Consider the following 10,347-nt stretch of genomic DNA (forward strand, 5'->3'; position numbering starts at 1 on the left):
CACGCTATCGCTCGCCAAGACTCCTCTATTCTCCTAATCCTTCCAATCTCCTTCGCCGTTTGGCGGTACGGGCCCGCCAAGATAACCCAAATTCCGTCCTGAAGCAAGTTTACCCATGGCTGCTGTCGTTCATTCTCCACCGTACCGAAGCTAGATTCGTCAAAGCTTGCCTCGTTGGTGTTTTAAGTATGTGCTTGTCAAGGACCGTGCTTTTTGGCGGACGGTGGATGAATCGGCAGGGGGGTGGAAGAGAGGCTCGATACTGGTATTGAACCCGTCAAGTTCAACTAAAAGGCGACCCAACATCGGCAAGTGACCGATTGAGTGTGCCGCTCTGACTATCGTCTGCCCCAGAGATCAGAAGGGGCATGTGCGTTCTGTTCCCGGGAGGAAACATTTGGCGAAGGGCTTCGTCTCAGGAGGCGATTCTAGACGATGGAGGACGGAGGATGACAGTGGACATACATCAGATCCACGGCGGCTAGCGCACCTTGCTCGGAATGCGACCGTAGAGGCACCAGACCCGAGCCTTTTTTTCTTGCTCTTTCGTCTCTACACTACTGCCGTGCGTCGGCACCCCTGGGCAGTGGTCGGCTTGACTTGCGCATTCTGAGACTTGGCTTCTTTTTGATGTGACTATGACCCTCAAGAGATCGAATATGCGTGAGGGATTTCGGCGGGGGTGGCATCCAGTCTTTTTTGGAGAAGGCGAATGCTTCTCCAAGGCCATTCGCCTTCTCCAAGGGGATGTTAGACGCGCATTAGGAATCCCAAACGAGGCGTTGACGAGTTGAGCGATGGTAGGTATGGATAGCTCCCATTGCCACTCATTCAGAGTCCTGCTCTCACCTTGACCCCCGGCTCCAAGCCATACGAATACTGAGCTCGTTTTGCTTGGCTCGCATTTGATCCATAATAGCTTATTGAGGGGCCCCTTCCCATGTCCAGCAAGCCTTTCCTCTGTGTCTTCCCCTCGAACCCCAGCCCTTGGCAACGTCATCCATTTCACCCAATGGCACGCAACGGATCTCCAAAGACCTGGTCAATGTTAGACTTAAGTCCGGAAAACTTGCCGTAGTATCTGATGACTTGTGCAACGGACATAAGAGTTGGTGGGCTTGAAAGAATGCCGACTACCGTTTTGATCAACGCGGTGACTTCCACGGGGCGTGAACCAGCCTCTGTGGTCTTCGTATAGCCTTCACGCCGTCCTGATCGCGGTGCAGTGCGGTGCCCCGACGCCGATGCCAAAGTTAGTTTTTGTTAAGCGCCAACAGCACGGCCGCGCTGAGCGCTCACATCCGTAGATAACCACCACCAGCCAGGCGCAGTTGAAGATTTCCGAGAAATGATACAAGCTACAACATGCACTGACATGACGGCGCTTCTACTGCTCAAGTGGACCGACCTGACTTGGGGGTGAGGTAGATTTTCAAAGTCTCACTCTCAGTAGGTCAAGTAGCAACTTGAACCCACCCATGACCCCCTACTTACGCGTCCGTCAGGCTAAGCTTCAAAGTCCATCCCAAGTTTATTCCCCAGCCCAGCGGCTCTCTGTGCCGAATGTGAGCATCCTGTCCGGAAAGAGATCCAAACTGGCCTTTTGGTGCGCCAGCGCGCGCACACCCTCATTCTCCCACCCCACGAGTCATAAGGTGAACCTATCGCAAGGCCGTCCGTAAGACAACTATGGGGGTAAAGCGAAAGAGGGCGGCGGGCTAAACGCAATCATCATGGCAAAAGGTTGAATAGCGTTTCTATCAGATCAGATCAATCCCCCTTCTTGACCTCACCATAGCCCACAGACGCTGGCCTTGATCACTATTCAGCAATGATGCTCATTCCTTACCTTACGCGTCAACCACCACCGGGCCCCGCCAAGCGGCACTGGGTATCCGTCGGTATGCGTAAAATTAAGGTAGCTCAGGTAGGGGGTCGCAAGCTGCTGCGCCTCAATGACCGACAAGCAAGCGGAATTTGATCCCGTCCCGCGTCCCAGGGCGGGGAAACGTTGACGTTGCGGACACATCCGTGAGGATCTTGCAAACAACTGTCCGGCATCAATAAGTTAGCAAGAAAATGGGGAAGCGGTTGTCGTCCATGACTTGCGTACATCACAGGTGAAAGATGAAATTCTACGAATGCCAGTGGCCCGTCATCTTGTCAATAGGACAGAATGCCAAGAGAATCTTCTCCCTCTCTCTCACCTGTAACGAAGCAAACCCGCCCCCCATACAAACCGACGCTCCCCGTAAGTGGTAAACGCTTCCCGTTCCAACTTACAAACGTACCCACGAACGGCAAGCTTTTTTTTGTCAGCACCCACCACGTCCGCTCCTTAACCTCAGTCAGCATTACCATTCCCATGAAATCCATCAGAGGGTCGTCTCATGCATGAAGTGGAGAAACCTGTCCAGATCTTGGCTCTTCTGTCCCAAGAGTCAAGCTTGTCCCCAGTGTCATACACTCGCGCGCGCGCGCGCGAGAGAGAAACCGACGGTGAAGGTTCCTGGTATGCTGATTCTGACTGACAGCCTGGGCATGACGAACATCCTGCCCGTTTCGAAAACATGACGAACAAGCAAAATCCATCCATCCATCCACCTACTACGTACGGGAGATCTCACTGTTTAATTCTGAAAGGGCGTAACATCCCACATTCCACTTCCCTTAACCCAATGCTATTGGACCCTTGTGACGGTGATCATTGATGCTTTCTCTCCCATCTCCGGGCTTCCCTCCAATCTCCACCAAGACGGCAAGGACATCACCAAGCCAAGACTTCACATCATACTTCAAAATCCAACTCTAGATATCTGCCGGCCCCCGTACGCTGCTCCCTAAATCCCAACCGTGTAACAACGTCTCCTTCGAACATCTTCTCTAAACGGAGTAATACCCACACAACCAGATGGAAAGATGGAGTTCTTCGGGGCAGAAGCCCAAAAACCGTCCCAAAACGGTCAATACAATCGAACCCCCGGACCCTGTATCTTACCAGCCTGCCTGCCGGCCGACCGACCGCAACGGCACCAAGAAACCGACGCAGAAGCATTGAACGCTGCCGGCGCACCCCACAAACGCCCCGAATGGTAAATTGACTGCTGCTTCTCTCCCCCATGGAGGTACGGGTAGTCTCTCTATTTCGTATCTCAAGTTGTAATGCATCCATAGGCTCCAAAACGACACCGTCTTCAGAGCAAAATTGCCCCCCTCTCTACAACATCTTTCTAGTCCGATGTCTACCCAATGTCGACCAGAGTCAACATCAAGACCAACAACCAACACAAGAGCCTCCTCCTCCCATCCATAACCCCCCTCCACGTCCCCATCAAAACCCCAGTCACACAAACCACGAACTGCCCCCTGGACCCTATCCCACCTTTTCCCACCCACACCCTCGAACGAGGCCGTTTCATCTACGCGTCTATCGGCAGTGAACGTCGGTAGCCTCGTCACTCTAAATTCTCACAGACGTCTCTGGCACTCTGCCTCTGGCTCTCTCTCTCCCCTTCCCCACCAGGGTCATACCCAGGGCGGCCGCTTCGTTACCATTGTACTCGTACTGCTTTGCTCTCCCTCGGCCACCGAAGGTTCTCTCGTACAGGGCGCCGCGCGCGCGCAACTTCTTCTTCCGTCCGTCTTGCTCGAACCATGACCCCTACTCCGTACACCACGCAACCACCCATCAACGTTGTCCGTCTCATGGATGATGGATCTCCCCCCTCCCCATACCAATCACCCCCCCCTGCCAACCGCCTGATGCTTAACGCGACTTTAACCTAAACTGACCACATACCAATTGGCAAATGGGATCTCGTACCTTTTTTTCTTTGTCGGGGACGTGATCTACTGCCGGCCATGCTTTCCAAGGGGCCTGCTTCGTCAAAGGTAGAGACAAGACAAGGAGAAAAAAAAAGCTTGCAACTAAGTCCCCATCAACCAATACTCCGCTGTCAGTTCGCTTCAGAAAATGATCCCCGACTTGGGGGGAAGGACTCCATCCGCTTAGCCTCAGACTCAAAAGATCACCACCTTATCGTCGTAAGATGCATCCATCTGAGTGTATCACTGTATAGAGCCACATGTTCGAAACCAGTCTGCAACGTGGCACATCCATCATCAATAATTCACTCAAAGTCACGGGCGGGAAGAAAGATAACACGGAAAGTAAGATGTTGGTAAAAAAATGTGCCAGTCTATTTCGCCCGGTGATGTACCGATGGCGCGGATGAGGCAATCTCGTAATGCTATGTACTGTATAAAAAAAAAAAAAAAGTAACGACTGTTTCAATGCAAGACCTCTCTCTGGTGGTGATGCCCTGGCCAACCCCGTTTTTACCGTGATGCAAACCCAAAAAAAATCCCCGTGATCCGATATCGTGATCTCACGTTTCCCGAGTTGTTGAGACCGCCCAAAGTGGCTTGGTCCTGAAAGTGATTCCCAAACGCCGTGGCGATGCTGAAGTAAATACAAATAAAAGACAAACTGAAATTCCCAGGCTAACATGGCAATGCAACCCTGATTACGTCTTCGTTCGTGGACGTTCCTTCTCCTCTTGTTCCCGGTCTGGCACACTTTAGATGCAGAACTTGCGGTCCAGAGCCTGAAGCGCCTTGACGTCGTGGCTCATGTTGGCAGGGCGGTCGACCGGCGGGGGAAGACCGCCGAGGGCGCCTCCTGTCCGCGGGGAGCTGTTGGCGCTGTTCACACCATTGGCACTGCTGGGCTCGGAGTTGGACGGAGTAGGGTGCAGCAGGAGAGCTGACAGGCTGGCCTTGTTGGGAAGGGGCGCCGCGCTGTTGCTGTCGGAGTGCGAGCTTCTAGGAGGCGAGACAGACAACGTCCTGTTGGGAGGAGTGTGTGTGATCGGGTGGCTGGTAGAAGGAGCGCTGGAAACGGCGTTGATTCCCGGCAGAGTGTTGGGGTTGCGAGGGCCGAGTCTGGGGTCGATCATCACAGCCTGTGCCGCTTGAGCTTGGAGGTGGGAGATGCGAGGGGACTCAGAAGCACGCGACTGTTGGATAGAAGCCAACCGAGGCGACTGGTGCTGCGGTTGTTGAATCTGCGCCAGGCGAGGAGACTGGTGTTGAGGAGCATAGGGAGCCAGAGGCTTCTGAGCTGTTGGTGGCGGAAGAGGTGCCCGGTCGTAGGGGGACAGGTGGTGGTGAGGAGGCGCGTGTGCGTAGTGCGGTTGTTGCGCGGGCGAGTGTGAGACTTGAGGAGGCGGCAGCTGATGTTGCGGCTGTTGTTGCGGCGGGTAAGGAGATGTTGTGTAGTGGCTGTAAGGAGGCGTGGCGACCGGCGAGGGAGGCCATGAGTAGCCCGGCTGCTGTGCGTACTGAGGAGGGTAGGCTTGCGGCGGCATGGGCTGTTGAGGGTGCTGCTGTGTCATGTAGGGAGTTTGTTGCAGCATAGGTCCTCTTGTGAGAGCGGGAGTAGGGTTGCTGTCGTGGAGGCTGGACTCGGGGTACATTCCCTTCATGGGAGTGATGTGTCTGAGCTGGGCATCGGTGCTTGGTTGCTGGAGCTCTGGTGATCCAGGGTGCGGTCTCGAGTAGTAGGAGATGAGGTGGAGGTGCTGGCCAGTGGAGGTGGTGATGCTGAAAGACTGCTTCATGAGGCCATCCGCCTTGTATCTGTAGCCCTCGGGCTCGCCGTCTTCCTGGTCCTCATCGCTGCCGCGGCCAGAGTCGGGAGTCTTGCCGGCACCCCGTCTGCCACCGCCGAAGCCGCTGCCACGCTTGCCCTCCATCTCGCGGTAGGTCAGAAAGCTGCCAGAGACTCGGCTGGCGCTCCATGACTTTCCATCGGTCCACCTCCTCATGCCAGCTTCCCGCTCATCCCAAACAAAAACTGAGCCGGATCGGATAGATTGGCGTTCCTTCTCTGATAGTCTGCGTTGGACGCGAGGCAATAGGCCGAGTCTGCAAGCCTCGAAGAGCTTGATAGCGTCTGCGGGTGTCCGCACAAAGCCGTGATATGTCTCCATGGTGTTGATGGATAAAGTGTGATGAAGGTTGGGTGGTGAAGGTGAAGTAAAGGTGTGAAGCTACCAACAGGTCTTGATAGGTAGGATGGGGAGAACCTTTATATCAAGGTGAGAAGGAAAGGCTGGTCCAAAAGTAACTCTCCGGTGGGTGGTCCTCCACTGCGGCCCCACTGAGTTCGTTTGGGGGGTAGGGATAGTTTGAGTAGAAATCGGCACAAGTTGCCCTCGACAAGAAAAGATCCTTGGCCCAAGTCGCCCTATGGCAAAGACGGGTAATCCGCGGTCGAGAGGGAAGAGAGTTTTTGGGTTAAGCCGATTGCTATGGTTAAAACCCCGTGTGACCAGACTGGTGGTGTCCGTCTGTCACGCCAAGAGATTGTCCAAGGCAAATCAGGGTGAGACGTCTCGTCGGAAAAGGCTGAAGGTCCAAGCTTTCTCTCTTGAAAGAGCGTTTGTTCTGTGAGAAGCGGACGCGTAGGTGGTGAGCAGCGGGTGCTGATACCGCTGACAAACGCTTCGAGAAAAGAGAAACGAGTTGCGTAGGCTAGATGACGCAGAGCAAAGTGGGTTAGCTCTTCAGGTTCTCGGCAGGTGAGGGCGACGATGAGCTCCTCGACGATAGGATGAAGGTGTTTCGCAGGCGGTGATGGGTGATGACAGAAGCTTGTTCACAACTCGACAGACAGATGGTTGAGGCGCATTGAGTCGCACGTCAAGCTTCGAAAGGGTGGAGATGGTGAAGGTGAACGGGATGTTGGAGTTGGTGAGAGCTGCTTTTGGCAGGCTTGCGAGACGTGCCAGGTATGGAGTTCAAAGGCGTCTGACTGGGCTGGAGCAGCACCTGTACCATATATATCCTGATACAACACGCGCAAGCCCACACTAGCAGTCGCACCCCCCGGCGAAGGCCAAGCTTTTGGCGACAGGGGAGTCATGGTAAGGGAGGGGGGCCAGGGCAAGCCAAGGGGGGCAGGGGTACGAATGCAAAAGGAGGGCGTGTGGGAGACGGAGGGGGTGGAAGAAGAAGACGACGACGACGACGACGAAGAGGGGGGTGTCGACAAGAAGACAGGACCACCAAGACCGGGCATGGGTTGAAAAGTGACTTTGGGACTTGGGAAGACTACGGATACGCTTCGAACCAAAGTGGAGGCGACCCGAGTGACCCAAAATTCCTTCTGGAATCACCCTGCGCACACACACACTCTCTCTCTCCCAGTCTCTCTCTCTCTCTCAGAGCGCCGTCACAGCCGATCCACTGAAGAAGATGACGGGGACGGGGGGTACTGGCTTTCTCGACTAAAATTGCCTCTTGGACTATCCCTGAGCGGGCTCAGTAGAGAGGCCGAGATGACCGATGGCCGAGTCGTACTTGGAAGCCAACTCTGGGAAAAGAGGCGATGTGCATGAATGATGAGAGAGGTGGGTAGATGGGCTGAATAGTGCGTGCAGACTTGGGACGACGATCAAGCTATTCGGAGAGTGATGGGCAAATGAAGGGAAATAGGTTGAATAGTGTTCAGCCGGCGGCGGCCAGTAGTAGCAATAGATGATGGGCAGTGATCGTTGAGCACCAGGCAGCTTCATCAGACAAGTGTGTGATCACCTCTTGACAGATGCTCTGTTTGGACGACTTGTACTCCATGGTTGCACTGCAACTTCTTGATAGCGCCGGTGCATGAGAGTGATGTGCCGTCTAGCAGCCCCTGCAATACCGCGGCCCCCAAACTTCCTACATCAGGATAGACGTGAGGGTGACACTAGACACTCGAGGGGAGCAGAAGGGTGACGCAGATGCAGCAGGCGCCCATTCCAACCAGGTAGACAATGCACCTGATCGACACCGAAGCTTGACTACGACAAAAACATGGAGAGGGGCCGAGATGGAGACGAACGGGGCGTATACGATGGGGCAGAAGGATGGGTAGTGAGTATCGAAACAATGAAGTGCGTACGTACCTCTCTTTCTGTGTGTAGTGTATCCGTACAGAGTAGTGTTTTGTGACGGGGATGTCAAGGTTGCCTGCAGGTGAAAATGACAGATTTTCTACGGATACTTCTTTTCTCGCTGGATGAGTTGATTTGTATCGGTATCAGCAACGCGAATGTGGGCACGCGGGTGGGTGGGTTTGTTAGAGTCAACAGTCGTGTGTCGGATCGTCGTCCAAAGTCAGCAACTGAGGCGTATGGGGAATCTTGACACTTGTTATAAGATTGAGACCCGCGGGAGATGAACGACAAGGCGAGAGTCGAGATTGGCTGCGGCGGCCCAGGAGCTGCCGATTGCGTTGACTTCTTTATGCTTGATCCAGTGCCGAAAGGGCGAGTCTGTCGGCCGGGCGTCCTCCTGGGTTCTTGGGGTGGGAGCCTGCGAGGGGACCACACAGAGTTAACGGTGACCAGGGGTATCGCCGCAAGTCAAGGCCCGGCGGATCGGGGACATAGGACAGAAAAGGTTGAGTTGCACAGCGCTACTTTTGGATTCCTTGCCGTCCTTTGGGGGGGCAGTGTCCGGGATGGGCCCTTGACAACGGTTTACGCGGACAAGCCGTTGAATGTTGCGGTAGGTGGTGACAAGCTTTGGGACGAGATGGCGTGTGTGGGTTCTGCTGTGTGTTGGCTGGAGCGTGACGGCAATGAACAAGAGTCCGAACGACGGGAATACTTGTCTAGGCGCAAGTAGAGTTAGGAAATCCCGAGAACCCCACCGATAATCAACTTAAGCAGTGTGCTTGGTACAGTACGCTACTACAGATACTAATGTACAGAGCACTCTTGGGTGCGGTGGTGATAGTGCGAGCAACGGGGGGTAAGGATGATGGATGACGACGCCAGTTGGGCGCAGTTTGAAGTGATTGGAGGGGGCACAGGATGATAATGGTAGTCTCCCGTACCGTACGGATATGTGGGCTGAGATTGATGGACCACGATTGACGGGGCGGAAAATTTAAGGTCAAGGAGAGACTTGGGTACGCTGTCAGAGACTCGGGATTATGCAGGCGGTTTCCCCATCAAAGGCGACGAGGCCGCGGAAGTCTACCACTCTACGGCTACACAGTACCTACCTTACTACACGGCCATGCCATGCCAGGCGTGCTGTGTCAAGAGTCGCGAGGGCTTCGGGATCGGGATGTGGGAGAGTGGGTAAAGAGGGAGCATCTGTCCAGTGTCCCAGCGAGTCTCAAGGTCTCAAGCCCCAACTTTTTCCCACGCCGCCAGGTCTCCCGAAAAAGAGCTTGTTCTGGCCCAGAGCTAAAGGGCCGTCAAACAAGCGTGGCGACGGGTTCAGGGGAGAGCCACACGATGGGGAGAGAGCTGCGTACGTCTTCGGGAAGCGGGAGGTGCTCGGAGGAGGATACCTATGCGTACAAACGGGAGTCAAGAATGAGGGGCCCAAGGCAATGGTGAGGATGAACTACCACGCAGTCCTTCTCCGTACGCAGTTGCTGCTCCATCCGATAGGGGGAATAAGGGAATAAAGCATGGTGTAGCGTGATGGCTTAACTTACTTTGGATAGTATCGATGGCCCTCCCACGTACCAGCCGGACGGTATGTTCTTTTTTTGGGATCTAGGCGCTGGGGATGATGGAGACTGTACTGAATAGGAACGCGGCGTAGGTTGGTGAGGCTGATGATGACGACGAGTCGGCCGGCAGCGTACGTATGTCTCTGGAGAATGTTAATTAACTGTAGGCAAGTCTCCTCCCTTCCCTCGGTGGGTGGTACCCCTTCTAGTTGAAGCCTTGATGCCTCGGTCGATAGAGAAAGGGGCGTATGGACTACTCTCTGAAGAGCAGATTGAATGGTTCGTCAGGCTAAGGTTCTCAAATTGATGCAAGCTTCAGCTGTCTCTGATCGGTCGGTGGCCGCAGCCGTAGCAGCCGTAGCAGCCGTAGTCGCGGAGCCGGATGCTCTGTACTTGTGCGGGTATCCGGCAGAGGTGACTGATGGAGCAAGGCTCTCAGAGTCAGGTTGATGGTTGATGCCATGGTGAAGAGAAGGCACACAATCGGGGCTCCCAACCGGGAATAAGCTCAAATCGATAGGCTCTCTCTTAATTTTGGAGTTGGCTCGGGCGGAATGATTGTCGTCAGGGTCTGGGTCTGGCGTGCCGACTGATCCAGATGGCGCGTTTGCTGTGCCTCAGCCCGCAACCACCACCACAAGTGAGTGCTGTCGGTGCCGAAAAGGCAACAGTTTGAGCTGGTTTTCACTCGAACTCGGAGCTCGGATTCCCTCCACAATGGTGGCGCTCCCCCGTGCGAGTCCCTCGGGCTCCTTGACGTGAGAATGTTTCTCCCGCCGACAGCTGACCTTTTAAGACGTAACGGAGTGCTCCGTCTGTGATGGGGG

At 54.7% G+C, this 10,347-nt stretch overlaps 1 protein-coding gene across 1 annotated transcript; it reads right to left on the minus strand.

Moving 5' to 3' along the window:
- Positions 1 to 920: 920 nt before the first annotated feature.
- HER10_EVM0004533 (Gti1/Pac2 family protein) lies at positions 921 to 5,993 on the minus strand (the record flags this gene model as incomplete). Its single annotated transcript, XM_035474175.1, has 3 exons — positions 921 to 1,068; positions 3,611 to 3,631; positions 4,594 to 5,993. The coding sequence occupies 3 exons, from the start codon at positions 5,991 to 5,993 to the stop codon at positions 921 to 923; spliced, it is 1,569 nt and encodes a 522-aa protein (XP_035326152.1).
- Between the last annotated feature and the right edge of the window lie 4,354 nt (positions 5,994 to 10,347).

Source organism: Colletotrichum scovillei, assembly GCF_011075155.1.
Source record: "Colletotrichum scovillei strain TJNH1 chromosome Unknown Contig00012, whole genome shotgun sequence".
Taxonomy (NCBI): Eukaryota; Fungi; Ascomycota; class Sordariomycetes; order Glomerellales; family Glomerellaceae; genus Colletotrichum; species Colletotrichum scovillei.